This window comes from Zonotrichia leucophrys, chromosome 4 (genome assembly GCF_028769735.1).
Source record: "Zonotrichia leucophrys gambelii isolate GWCS_2022_RI chromosome 4, RI_Zleu_2.0, whole genome shotgun sequence".
Taxonomy (NCBI): Eukaryota; Metazoa; Chordata; class Aves; order Passeriformes; family Passerellidae; genus Zonotrichia; species Zonotrichia leucophrys.
The window spans coordinates 54,308,702-54,323,638 of NC_088173.1; the positions used below are offsets into that span (position 1 = coordinate 54,308,702).

Genomic DNA, 14,937 nt, shown 5'->3' on the forward strand with positions numbered 1-14,937 from the left:
GTACATTGAGGTGCATACATAAGAAATTTTATGTTAAGTTAAGAAATCCTTAAAACATATAATGGCAAATATTTAAATAATATTAAATATATTTAAATAATATTAAATATATTTAAATAGTGGCAAATAATACATCTAAAATTATTGGAATATGCAATATGCCAGATGCATGCATCCTCAACTGTCTCAATGGTCGGTGTGTAAATGCAGTTCTGCTGGAGTTCAGGTTTTCTCAGGAAGTGTAGTTGCACTCCATCAAGAAAGATGCAGAAATTCATTATCAATAGAGCAGATTGATCTGTTTTTTCTACTTGTGTGAACTGAAGCAGTTGAAGTTGCAGTCTGATATAGGGACAGGTAAACCATTACCATTATATACCATTACAGGTATAAACATACCCACATGGTAATTACCAAATTACCATGTGGGTATGTTTACCATATCCATGCATTGGGATGTCCACCCTAAGTCTGTGCATGCAACTCTTCATTCCTTGACCTTAGTAAAATGTTAGTTAAATACTAAACCAGATACCAGATTTTATTTTCAACATTTCTTTCACTTGCCTCAAAAATTCTTGAAAAGTGTAATGCCTCTCAGTACTCATTTTAGTATGTTATTCTTATAACATCACAACCATGAAGAGCTTGTTTATTACATGAAATGGATTTTTGTGCATGAATGGAAAAAGGTAGAGAAAACAGTACAACATGAAATTGTAGCAGACAGTAAGTAGAAAAACTAAAATGTTTTAAAAATGCTAATTGGACGCAATATAATATAATATTATGATATTATAGATAGATTGACATTTCAAGCATATTTGATGGGCTGGGATATCCAGATGTCATTGATTCCTTTTGCAACATCAGTGTGCAGATATCTTCCTGAAAAATAATTCATCATCCTCAATACTTTAGTAAAGGCATTTAAATTTTAAATAAATCATCCCTTGAACCTAGAAGATAATTTGATCTAGAGTTAGTATGGCATATTAAGTGTTGGATGTTGTTTTAATAGACCTTTTAGAACAGCATAAGAAAGGTTATGTAAATAGATTTCTCCGTAGGAAAAACAAGAGCAAATTTGGCTGTTATAATCCATTAAATTTGAATGTCTGGCTATGGCTGGCCATAAGTTTTTGTAGCTTGGCTGTAAAAAGGGATATTTGATGAGGCCTTTTGTAGCCATGGGAAAACCTAAAAGGAAAGATGCGTTTTGGAACAAGTGATTAATTGGAAATACAGTTTCTAAATGGAGTATACAATGTCTTGCATCACTTCCCTTCCTCCACAGCGTTGAATTTCTTGTCACAAACAGTGTGTATTAGCCAGATTCTCAGATTTTTAGCAGAGGGTAATTAACTTCATAATGCTGAAGCTTCTTTTGGGGTAGTAAAATAATTTTCATCCCTTTCTCCCTTTGTATTTTTATTGCACTACTTAAAATGGGATGATTTTGCAAGAAAGCTTCCAAACCTTTGCAATGGAAAGAAATAGTTTTGTGTTCAGCTGAGTAAATAAATGTTTTTAAAATGACATAAAGCATATAAATGTGGTAACCCACAATTGCTACATGTAAAGATTTTAAAGTACATGCTAGCTGAAACATGCTAGGAAACAAAAGACTGCTACAGGAAAGAACTTTTATTTTCACTGTTATAAAATGCTGTACATCCTTGAAACATTTATTATGGCTTTATTGTTCAATGTGTGACCATTTTATTCTTGAATGCAAAATGATGTCTGAAATCTAATTACTGGAGGCATTCATTTTTTCTTCTTTAACAAAACATATGTATTTTCCTCACAGGATTCAAAATGGGTAGAAGAAAAGCAGCTGTTAATTAGAACAAATCAGGAGTTGCTAGAGAAGGTATGTGGGAATATTTTCACCATTGCTCCCCTTTATCATAGAAGAAATTGAATGCACTAAGTACTATAAAATCAGCATGAAATTGCTTTATTTCTCATCAGAAACAGAAATTTAAGTAAAAATCTCTGATTAAAGTACAAACATGATTTTAATATTCTTCAGGAATTAAAGCTGTTTTTTATTGTGGAATTACATGGATAGCCACCAGTGCAGCCCAAGCTGGCTGAGGTTTCTTGTCTCCAATAAGATATACTGATGCACAAAGATTGTTATTGTCCTGACCACTAGCAACATTGCCTGCTCCCTTCAATGTTTTTATAGTTTTTACACACATTAAGTAATACTGATTGATTTAAGGTTTATTATATGAACTCTCTGAGCTACTCAGAGCTGAGCATCTGCATTGTTCTTTGTTGATAGTGGTGGGAAAGTTGGCTAGTCAACTTAGGAAGACAAATAACTGATATTGTTAATTGGTAGCTTAATATTAATATAATACAAATACGATAACCAAGTAAAATATCATGATTAAAAGTAGTTAAAGACAGGTTTAATTTACTTGGACACTTACATGGGCACTATAAATGTTAAAGTACATTATGCCAGATGTTACACTTCTGTTTAGATTTGTACAAAGGAAAAAATCACCCAGTTAAACTAGACAGCAGACCAAAGCTATTAGTTGGCATAATTAATAGCCAGTATTGAATTTCTGTTTTGTCATTGTTAGTACCCCAAGGCAAAATTCTGGCAAATTAAAAAGTAGTCATTAAAACCACACCATTATTGTCTTTCATATACCTAAAAAAATTAGATGTCTAATTAGGCAAAGACAATGAGAACAGCCTACCCAAATGTTAATGTAATTCAGTTTCATTTGCTGGATTTTAAAAGAAAACTTGTACTGCTTAACTTATTTAGATACAATATTCATATCAGTTTTATGCTATGTTCCAAGAGAACATTGACCATTTTCTGCTGACAGCTCTCAGAAATACTTTCTGATAAAATGCTTTCTTTTCTCTATGACACAACCTGGTGTACAATGAAAAATGGAAATAATTAACAATTTTGTCTAAACCCCTGCTTATTAATGTAAACAGTATTTTTTCTAGTGTTTACAGGGTATTACCATGTTGTGTTTGTCTCACAGATTTACAGAATGGAACAAGAAGAGCATCAGCTGAAGAATGAGATGCAAGATGCAAAAGACCAGAATGAGCTGTTAGAATTCAGAGTGCTAGAGCTTGAAGTAAGAGATTCTCTCTGTTGCAAACTCTCAAATGGAGCAGAAATTATGTTTGAACCCAAGCTGAAATTCCTGTAAAGATTACTGATGTCTGGTGCATGTTTAAGGGAAGTCACTTAGGTATCTATTTTTTAAATGTTGTATCTTGGGATAATGAAATTGATGCCACTGCCTTAATATGTTTTGGAGAGAATGCTCACTAATGTTTATAAAGATGTAATATAGCTAATATAAATTGCATATAGTTTTGTTTTAATCTAATAAAATATTTTGTTTTGCAATATTTTGCCTTTTTTATTTGTTTCATTTCCATAACTGCTCCTTTCCTGCATGTAAAATCACCTGGTATGTATTCTGCAGCCTTGGCTGGCATTGATTAAATTAACACACCTTCTCACGTCTTGCATGCAGTGATCTGACTAAAGAGCTGACACATCCATCACATCAATGTAGAATTCCTTTAAATTACATTAATTTAATGTTGACAACATTCATATGAAGTAAATTTATCTTAAAAAGAACATTTTTGATAGAAGCTTCCAAAGAATTCCTCTTACCTTAAATCCGTTTTCTCATGGTTTAAAGTGGTCATGGACTGGAAATAATTGGCTTCAGTCAATGAAAAATGAACAAAAAACCCCAAACCTCTGGTAATGCCAAATAAAAGTAGTAAAGCAATATAACTTTTTTATGTTAAACTAATATGTTGCCTATACCAAACAAGTTCCATACTTTGCATAAATGAAATAAGCAAAATTATTTGTTTTTAGCACTGAGCATGTAGCCTGTGGTTACAGCTGAAAGAAATGGTTCTTATTCTTCCCCTCCCAAACTGGGCTCATGTGGAATTTAGCAACACTGAAATATCTGTGTGTGATGCACACTTGTCACATGGTTGTATTGCCTGATGACACATTGTTCAGTTTCAAAGATCACCAGCATTCTTAACACTGCTTAGAATAAACTCTCTGACAAACCTGTCATTGTCACTCCTCCATTTTTATCACCCAGCACGTTTCACCAAAAATCTCGGCATGTGTAACTTCTCTGATAAAGATGAAAAAGTCATGTCTCCCTGTTATGTGGATGTTCTTTTTGTCTGACATTTCTTTATCTTTTTTTCATCCTTTATCAACCATATGTTTTGGTGTCATAGCCCATTATATTCAAAATTATGAATTTAGGTTACTAGAATTGCAGTGGATGTTCAGAGGAAGATATGCTTTCTAATAGATATCTTTATATTTTATGGAAGGACTGTAAAGAAAAATAGAGAACAATTTAGGATTTGACTTGGCTGTTGCACTAGAAATTGCTTCCTAAAGTGTGAGGGTTCTTAGAAGTAAAATTGTCCAAAAAAATTTCTTAAGGAACGAACAAATATTCTTCAATACATCCTTCATGAATGTATTTTTCACATGAAAGAATCACATCAAAAACAACTCAGTATGTCATGTAAGGCTTTGTCATGTGCCAAAGCTTGGAAAAATTCTTTCACAGAATAACAATGGAAGTATTTTTGTGTGATTGCAAGAAAAGATTTTTTCCTTGGTAGACATGTAGGCAGCAATGTGACTGACAATGCAATGCTTTAGGAAAACCATCAGTTCTACTGGTGATCAGGAAAGTATTTTTTAGTGCAGTTATTTCAGACGAAAATTAGGTAAAGCATAAAACACAATCATTTATTTATGAATTAAAGCAAGCAAGTTTAGATGAGATGAATGCAATAGCAACTGATGAATTTTTAACAATATCTAAAATCATAACTGAATTTGGATAGGAATTAAAGTTCTGGCTTTGGTTTACAATAGCTAAGACATTATTTAAGCCCATCAGAATGGGTTAAGTAGACTGTTGATGTAAATATTATTTTTAAAAAGCTTCAGAGGAGGAAAACTGCATAGAGTACAGAGATTTTTCTTCTACATTGTAGTTTCAAATTAGGTTTAACCTAATTAATGAACAAGATTTGCCATGCTTTGTAACATGTGTAAGTGAATGGATGCAGCCTGCCCGCCAAATCAATTAAAGCACCTCATTTGTGATTTAGGAAATGGAGTAATACATGGATGGTCATAGGAACTGAAGTATTTGTAGTAGTGGTCTCTCTGAGAAAATGAAGCTCATGTTGCCAAAGCATCCCCTTGTAACATGTAGATGAAATCTGGTGTTTCTTGCTCATGTTCTCATGGCCAGAGAGAATTCAGAGTAAGACCCAATGCCTTGGTTGCCCAGAGCCTTCAGTCCAGTCATTTTTTCACAGGCACATGAAAATTTAGTTTAGCTTAAAATTACTTGTTTTTTATGTTATATCTGTCTTCTGAAGAAATAATAGGTTGATATTTTGAAGAAATGGATGGGAGTTATGTACATGGACCAGTTAAGTTTTAGATATACTAAATATCTTTAGATAGACAGGAATTTATATTTTTTTTGTTTTGTCACAAAGAACATCATAACTGTAGAATAGTGCTGCCTTCCAACATATTCTGACATCTTTGCTTTTGGACTGAATATGAATGGGGATTTTAAATGGTGTAATAGGAAGGTAGACTGTAGAATAAACAGGGGCCAGACACAGAGGTTTAATTTTAGTGAGAAAATATTCAATAATACTGTTTTATGATGGAGTTTGATTTTTTTTTCTGCAGATTTTTCTTTCTATTTTTTTTTTTCATTGTTCTGTGAAAGAAAACAGGAGTTAAATAAGGTTATAATCCGCATAAAAACCTGCAGAGTATTTCAGGGCTCCAGTCAATTAGGGCCTGTGTTGCAAGGGTTCTGCAGCTGAGGAGTGTCAGGTAGCTCTGCAGAAACTGTGTGCATGGAATCAGCTGGCAGCTAACACTATGGTTGTATTTAGCCAAAATTCTTCAAATATGGTAAAAGTAAGAGGAAATAGAATAGATTTGGAATGAGAGCAGGAATCTGCCTTTTTAATGTACAAGTATGTTTTGTAAAGGTGGGGAATAAAAGTTAATGTATATTCACAAATGTTGTTCTTGAACAAATCTTTCCTCAGGAGAGAGAGAGAAGGTCACCAGCATTTAATCTTCATATAACCACCTTCCCTGAAAACAATGGAAGTGCACTTCAGCTGTTCTGCCATCAGGAAGGAATAAAGGTATATGAGAGAAACACCAGAAACAGTTGGATGGCTAGGAACCTTTCTTGAATGACCAGTCTAATATCCAAACAAGTGGTTTGACACTTACCAGGGAAGAAAATGAAAGAAAAAAAAAATTGGAAAAGACATTTTTATCTGGGAAAGCGGTTTCATAAGAATATGATCTGGTCATATCAGGAGTTCCTCAGTGAAACTGAAGGCTGGTCAATTAAGATAATTTACATTTAGTCTAGGGAAGAATGTGGATGTTGAAGTGATTCCTTGTCAGGTTTGCTACAGTACATGGTTCATTATATTAAATGTCTTCATCTGAGTTCAGAAATATGACATTCAGTCCTTATTACACCCAATTTAGTGAAGGATTTTATTTGTTGAATTAATATTCTTAATTTATTTGTCAAGGCCAGCATAAAGTGCCGGACCCAGAACTCATTCAGATAGGTAGGACTCTTTTAGAACAAGATAAATGTCAGGATCTCCCTTGATTACCTTCTGATATAAGGAAGCAAGAATTGCTCTTTTCACTCCTGTTCTCTCATGAACAGACTATTTCTGCAACTTGATTTGCATGCTGGTTCACTTAAGATTGAATTCAGGCTTGTCACTAATGTTACACAATAGGGCTGGGCAACTTTTCTAAAAGTAATTAAAGCATAATCTCCGTGCCACTCATTATTTATGATTGAATTTTTAGTGGTGATTTATGGTTGAATTTTTAGTTGTGTTTACAACTCCTCTTCTGAGGCTTGTTGCTATTCAGTGCTTTAATGATCTCTAGAGGAAGTAAACAGAAATTGTCCCTGCATATTTTTAGGAAGTTGAGTAGTCAGAAAGAAAAGAGTTAAAATCTGCTTCTTACCTATAGATTTGGTTGGATTCTCATCTCCCAAAGCACACCAAGAATCATCAGTTAGCATATCACCTACAAATAGAGCCAGATCCACTTTTAGCTTACCTGTTGTTCTAATCTGCATGCTGGCTGTAGCAGTGCACCAGAATCCATAATTCCCTTTTTTCCATTGTCATCTATGATATGCTTTAACAGGTGGATTCTTTTCAATCTGCCTTTCAGTTTGCTTACCTGGAAGATGGGGCAGTGACCTAAAATGGGCAGACTGTAATAGTTAACCTTTTATCTGTTTTCAGTGCTTTTAAAAATTATTAGCCATCAGTGTCAATGTAGATTCCAGAATGATGCAAAATCTGATTTGGTTTCTGATTCTTCCTTTATGCATCATATGGAAATAAATTATTAGGATGATTATTTCTGGCTCAATAGATGCAAGTAAATTCCACTTTGCACTAGTGCAACTCAATGGCTAAAGAAGTTTCTGTTCGGCATTGTCAATGCTGATCATAATCAATAGTTTTGTTTTTAACATCCACCCAAACACAAGTGTGTTAGGATCTGCACCATTCCAGAGTTAATGATGTGCACAGTTAAATAGCTCATGTAACATTCGGGAATACCCCTGAAGTTTTTTGGAAGAGACGGAGGGGACCTCAGGATAGAAAAACCTGAAAACTGCACATGGCCCTGTGGCGTGCTGGCCTTTTAGTAAGTACTGAGTAAGAGTTGAGGGTGGCAGCACTTGACAAGGCTCTTTTGCTTTATGTATGTGTATTAAGCATTTTGGACTAAAATGGACTGGTCTATTCCCATGCTCTCAAGGCTTCCTGCCTTCAAATAGCAAGCACACATTCCAGCCTGTCAGTGGAAGCGATCCCTGGTCCATGTTAACTTGGATGGGTTAACTTGCAGAACAAACTTGGGATAGTTCAGGAGAATGTGATTAACTCTAGTTGAGCAGTTCCATGACCCTTTTCAACAAGTTTATAAACTTTAAATAGAGTTTTGGGGCCTAGGAATGGATCCTGGCACAGTGTGAAATACAGACATCAATGTGGATTTTACCAGGAAAAGGCTCTTTACCCTGAGGGTGGTTGGGCACTGGAACAGCTCCCCAGGGAAGGGGTCACAGCTCCAGCCTGACAGAGTTGAAGTGTTTAGACAATGCTCTCACGCACATGGTGTGACTCCTGGGGATGATGATGTGTAGGGCCAGGAGTTGGACTCAGTGATCCTAATGCATCCCTTCCAGCTCAGCATATTCAATGATTATGTGATTCCATGAATTTATTCTTCTCTTTTTTGAATCAGAGGAGTAGTTTTCTTTATTTCAGCGGCTGAGCCTTAATAAGAACGGGCTGTTCAGCTCATTATCTGAGAGCTGAGTGGCAGAGAAATGTGGCTTTGTAATCAGAAAGATGATTGTGAACTGATAAGCTGTTTGGAGGAGGATGTTCTGCCCACTGTGCACATTCCCTTCTGCCACTGTAAGGCTGATTTGAAACTTCATGGTTTTCTTTAACAAAGAAAATAAAAAGCAAATCACCAAGCAAACCTTCTTAATAATTACTTGTTCATGCTCTCTGTCCTTGTAACTTCTGTAGCTTGATGTGGCTGATGCTCCACTCCAAACAAACAAAAAAAAAAGTCTTTTAAGCCCTTTCTCTTTACATCTTTTAAACCTGTTTTTCAGTTTTGATCTTTCCTCTACATACATTAGCAGGATGAGAAGTGTGAATGATACAAGAACATTCTGCCCTCATGCACAGACATCCAGGTTGCTTATTATAATTGAGAGTGACTTTTGCTTTTGTCTTAAAGTACCAGTAATTACTTTTGTAATTGTGATGCAAAATTATGTTTCACTTATTTACATTTGAAGTCTTTTCACACACAGAAGAGAATAAGGGGTATATAAAATGTAGCATATAAAAACTGTTTCTCACCTACTTCATAAAAAATAAGTGTCAAACATCTTTTTCAGGACGTGAACATATCTGAACTTATGAAGAAGCTAGATATTCTTGGAGATAATGGGGTAACACTTTTTTACTTTTAAATGCATTTCCAGTTTCATGGTTAATTTAAATATTTTTTTTACCAGAGCAGATACTAACATCCAAGACAATGCACAGGGTGATTTTTATATGCCTGTGTTTGTATGAAGAATATGAATGGTTAGGAACAGCTTTTACATGAATTTTTTTAGTTAAACTGAAGGTAGTGAAAAGAGTATTTTTTCAAGGTAGGATTTGGTCTTTACCAAATGGTACAGAAAATAGGCACTGTAATAGGCAAAGTGAAAAGATGCAAACCAGAAGTCAAAGCCAGACCAAGCTGCAAATTATCCCTCTTGAGTAGTTATAGTAGCACCTTCTGCTGTGAAGGCTGTCATTGCTAGGAGTGGATTTTCTGGGAGAAAGGCAAGGAAAACTGTCTCCCCTTTTCCCTCTTTATTGCTAAGTACAGTATGAAATCTTAGTCACACATTTGGGGCACAAACATCCAGGGAGCTGAGTCCAGTTTATAGCTAGATTTAACAGATTGAGGTCTTTTTAATACTAGTTTTAAGTTCAAGATTGGCATGTTATGTTGGAAGTCCTGTGGAGATTTCTATGGCACTTACTCTTTGCATTGTTTTCTTTAATTGGAAGTCTGAAGTGCATGAAGGTGAGATTCACTTGCTGCAAGGCTTAGTCCAGTGAACTGGCAAAAACAGGCAAAAAATTGCAAAATCCCTGACTGAAAGCACTTAATTTTAATTGAATGATCTGTTTCATTGAATGATCTGTTGAAAAAGTGTTGTGGGGTTGGTATGCTGAAATAGAGTGGAACTAAGCACCCTTGGTTTAATTTTCAATACTTTCAGTCATGGGATCTTTTTTGGTCATGTCTATAATTCTAAATGATATAACTGATTTACTTTTTGAAGTATGGTTAAAACTTACTGCTCATGTTAAAGAATGAATTTTTAATTCAATTTAAAGTGTATCTTTTTGTATTTTAGAATTTGAGAAATGAAGAGCAGGTTGCAATAATCCAAGCTGGGACTGTGCTTTCCCTCTGTGAAAAGGTAGAATTCAGTAAATATTTTTCTCTGCTAAAAAGTGGCCATATCTTGTAAGATACCTCATAACATTGCCAGGGAATCATGGCTTTTCTGTTCAGGTCATCTGGATTGGAGCATGTGTTCATCCTTACATGAATATTGGGATTGTCTTGAGGTAAAGCCAAACTTAGGAAAGAAACCCAGTTTAAAAATAAAAACATGTTTTGGAGATATTCCCTTAGCATAAAGTACTAAAAATCCACTTAACAGAAGAGATCCATTCCCAGCAGTGCTGTGTCCTCATTGCTCTGGGTGTAAGGTGCCCTCTGTGAGGTGCCCATGGTCCCTTCTGGGCTCATTCCTGTGGGTGATGGAAAGAGCTCAGAGTAGTCATTGGTCCTCTCCTCTGCAAATTAATGCACATAGAGAAAAAGTAGTTTGCACAAGACAGTCAGGTCACTCATTTCTGTGTGGCTAGTTCTTCCAGGGAATATAACCTGTATATGAAAAGGGTGACATTTAGAACTAAGAAAGACTGCATATTTCTCTGAAGAAGCTCTGTGCATCCTTTTAATATGTTTCCATTAAATCTTTCCTGATGTATTGTTGAAATTCAGAATCAGATATTTTAAATTAAAATTTGAGCAATTTTAATAATTGCCTTAATTGATATAATTTTGATAACCTACTTATCTAAATACCTTAAAGTAAATAATCTACATTAGGTAACTTAATGATCATTAATTTAAATGAGTAATTGCTATAAGCAAAATAAAAATGGGGAAAGGGCTAAAATCCCTATGTTTTTTCACTGTGCTGTGGCATTAAAAGAAAAGGAAATTTAGCACTTTATACCCAAAAAATGAAAGGAGAAGAATCCCACTATAAAGGGCTAAGACATAGACTCCCAAAAATACTGTTTTTGTCTCCTGTGCCCCATGGTTTATGAAAGGGTAACAGGCATAGAACGTTCAGAATCAACATTTCGTTTTGCATATCATTTGCATACCTTGAAAAAAAATTAGACCTCTAATTTTTGCAAATAGCCCTTCACTTGATTGAGGGTAGCTGTGAGAGATGCTCAGGATTTCCTATTTCCATTGATTTCAAAGGTTCAGAATGCTTGAACATCCATGGTGAGGCTTTCCTTAGGAATATCTTCAGCTTGTCACCTTTGAAATGAAGAAAACAAATATGGTGAAAATAGAATCTCTGGGGAATATGGTGTTCCTGTTAATTTTTTTTTCTGTAGAAAGCTAACCTGCTAAGCAGATAAAACAAATTTTCATTCTTCCATCAGTCTCTTAAATAGTGGAAGGTTCAAAATTATGAAATAATGAATTCACATTTCATAAGTTGTAAACTTATGTTTGAAATTTTCTGTGCAAATCTTGGGGAAAAAAAGCTAGTATGTTATTAATTCCTTTGAGACTGAGGCCTAATGAATTCAGCAAAGCACTAAATTAAAAGAGTTGATGTGCAAAGGTTACCAAAAGACTTAAAGCAGATATGAGTAGTCCAGTGTTAGTAAACAAGGCAGTTGAGGAAAGCAAGAATTATCAGTGGCAAATCTGCTCTCTGTAAGCTAATCATGGCTCCTTATTGAAGACCAGTAGGGGAATTAAATTAAATAATTCAGAACTGACCATTTCCATCCATTCCTATAAACTTAAATGGAAATATTAACATAATCCTGGTGACAGTTATTAATTAAGCAAGAACCTTGTATCCATGCATTTAGCTATTATGATGTGTAATTTTTACCTTTGGAATGCAATGGCTGTTTTTCATTCTGATTGTTTTGAATGTTCCCATAATGGCAAGGGATTCATAGTAGCAATGACAAGAGTTTCCTTATGTCTGCCTGTTTTATTTTTCCCTCTACATTTCCCTCTACCAATGTTTTGCAAGTCAGCCTTTTCCCACAAAGAGTGCAGCAAACTGTGCAGAATTAAGTGTTGAGTTTTCCACCTAAAAAAAGAATTGTCTTTTTTTAATTGCCGTCTGGAAAAATGAAGGACTGGAGGCCTGAAGTGAGATGATGGTTTCACAAATCAGGCCAACAAGCATTTGAGTAAGAAACAACCAGGTTGATTTTGCATTCTTGCTCCAAATCTATTTTGTTTCTTGAACTTTACAGGGGAAAACCCCATTTTATTTTCTGTAGGAAAGCAACCTCCACTTGTGAGTCTTTAGTGTGTCTCTGCAGTCCTTCATTCTGCCTGTGTTCCAAAACCTGTTTATTCATGTGTGTCTCCAGAGTGATCAGATAGCATGGGAGGAATATATGCCTGGAAGTGCTGGCAACAAACTTGAAAAATGTTTGGTAAAACCTTTTTCAAAATCTCTGTTCATTTTCTTTTCTTTTTTTTTTTTTTTCTCCTCACACTGCTGTAGTGGTTGAAACAGATAGAGGGGACAGAAGCTGCACTGACACAGAAGATGTTAGACTTGGAGAATGAAAAGGTAAGAAACAATAGCTAAAAATTCATTTAGCTAAAACTCATGTAAGGGATTGTGCATATATTTCATCCCAGGCAGGTTTGCTGCCTTTCTCTGCTTGACAGAGATGGCTTCATGGTAAAATAGGCAAGTGGTTTCTAGAACAATCTATTCCTTGTATTCTTTGGGTTGAGAGAGAATTTTCAAATCTATATAGAACAAAAATAGCAAAAATATATATGAATTAGGGCACAAAGGCATAACTGGAGAGCACATTAACCAGTGTGAAATTGTGTCTGTGCTTTCTTTGTATATTAATTTGTCAGGCAGCAGTATCATGTTTTTAATGTTGGGGTCATGCTAGTAGAATTGGCAAGGGTATTGCTTTGCTCTCTGGTACTCAGCTTCTGGACAAGCTGTCAAGACCTCTTACTCCAGGTGACCATTCTTGCCCCATGGCCTTCATGCCTAAAGACAGAATGTTTTCTCAAAAAGCAGTTCTGTCTTAAAGAACAAACTGACCTTGTTTTTCCATATGTTGAACAGTTTTAGAAGGAGTGTTTGGTTTTATTGGTTTACCATGCATGCTGTGCTCCACATCTTCAAATGGCAATCCAAACACTGATTAATCCTCACCACACCTTTTACAGGTAGATAAATAAGCAGCACTGCATTCATCCTAAAGAATGGGACAATGAGACAGGGAGGTTAAGTGATTTGCCCAGGGCCACTGAAGAAGTGTGTGTTTGAACCACAAACAAAAATAGAAGTGCTCAGACTGTGTTCTCTGTTGAGTTTAACCTGTCATACTGATTGTACTTTAACACAGATAAGAAGCTTTCCACATTTAGTATGTCTTTATTTTTAAGTCTTGTTATGGAAAAATACAAAGGCTCGGGAATGGGAAAGTGGCCACAAATACAAGATTCTTTTGTAAAGAAAAATGGAAAAAATAGGGGGTTTGTAACTTGATATATTACCTTCCCCCTTATTATCTGTGATGTTTTCAAGTCTTACCATGGATAGTCCTTGCATCTATTTGTTTAGCACAGCAGTCTGAGAATGTGATTGACTCAATGGGTGGAGAAATTATATTCTAACATGATACTTTTAGAAAGACTGAGCACTGGTGTATTTGTCCTTGAAACCCATGTTAAGGGTTTGAGGTCCTAATCTTGTTTCCTTCCCTCTGGTTTTCTGTGGGCAGCCTTTGCTTTCCCTTTTGAGCAGTAACATGATCAGGGCAGCTGCATTGCTATTCTGGGCTCTGGTGGTAGCTCTGACCCATTTTATAGTCTCAGACAAGTGAATCTACCTCTGTGGTGTCAGACACTTGTAAGAAAGTCAGGAGCAGGCCTGTCCTTTGCTGTGCACTCCCAGGACAGTGCTGGGTGGTGTTTCATCTTGTACAACAGCCTTGCAGTTGCTGTAATTTTTCCATGTCAGAAAAGGAGTCACCTGGGTAACCAAGGTGGCATTCAGTTGCATAAATGTGGTGTCTAATACCATATCACATTCTCCAGAGTTCTGAACTCAGAGTTCTGGAGATGCCCAATAACGGCTGAAAAATATGTGCTACAGGACTTGTTGGAGGCCTTTCCTCTCAGGACCAGGAGCATCTTTAGAATATGCTGGAGCAGAAAATTATAAAATGGCTATCATGGCAATAGATGCCCATTTGTTCCTAACCAAATTCCAGCCCCAAGACCAAGCCCTGACTATTACTTTGGGTTTGCCTTGAATATTAATTAATAGTTAATAAAAAGAATTCCAAGTTTACAAAATAAATTAATAGTAAACATTATACTTTTTATACAGAGAACAAATGGCACCTTGTTCCTCTGAATCCTCTAATACTGGTCCTGTATGTTGCTACTGTTACCACTGGAAACTGACAGAAAAGTTGTCAGAAGTCCACATTTATGTCTGATAGCAAAATTTGGCCAAGTAAGGGACTTTGAGGCAATCCCATATCCAATAAAACTAACCAGAGCAACAATATTGAATTTTTTAATACTGTTAGTAAAAGCTGCAATTAGTCATCTTAAGACCCCTATGTATTTAATTTGGCATTTATTCTATATGTGGAGGAAATGCAAATGTTTGTTGATTAGAAAAAAGAATGATAGAAAATATTACATTCAGTCAAAGGGCTTTTCTGCTTTTTGTTCTATTACTAATTCTTTTGAGTGCGAAAACCTGCTTTGAAAGAAAAGCTAATAAAATTAAGTAACTCTTTGATATTCTACTTGCCATCATCAAACCTGGTCTAGGGGAAGGTGTCCCTGCCCATGGCAGGGGGTTGGATCAAGATGATCTTTGAGGTCCCTTCCAACCCAAA

General features: G+C 35.6%; 1 protein-coding gene across 5 annotated transcripts in view; it reads left to right on the forward strand.

Moving 5' to 3' along the window:
• The window catches only part of JAKMIP1 (janus kinase and microtubule interacting protein 1), a 143,136-nt gene that overhangs the window by 104,279 nt on the left and 23,920 nt on the right, over positions 1-14,937 (forward strand). For all 5 annotated transcript variants that reach the window (XM_064711764.1, XM_064711766.1, XM_064711765.1 and 2 more), the window contains exons 13-18: positions 1,814-1,876; positions 3,030-3,128; positions 6,151-6,252; positions 9,090-9,143; positions 10,113-10,178; positions 12,552-12,620. In XM_064711764.1, the coding sequence (XP_064567834.1) occupies positions 1,814-1,876; positions 3,030-3,128; positions 6,151-6,252; positions 9,090-9,143; positions 10,113-10,178; positions 12,552-12,620 (453 nt within the window). The remainder of the gene's footprint in view (positions 1-1,813; positions 1,877-3,029; positions 3,129-6,150; positions 6,253-9,089; positions 9,144-10,112; positions 10,179-12,551; positions 12,621-14,937) is intronic.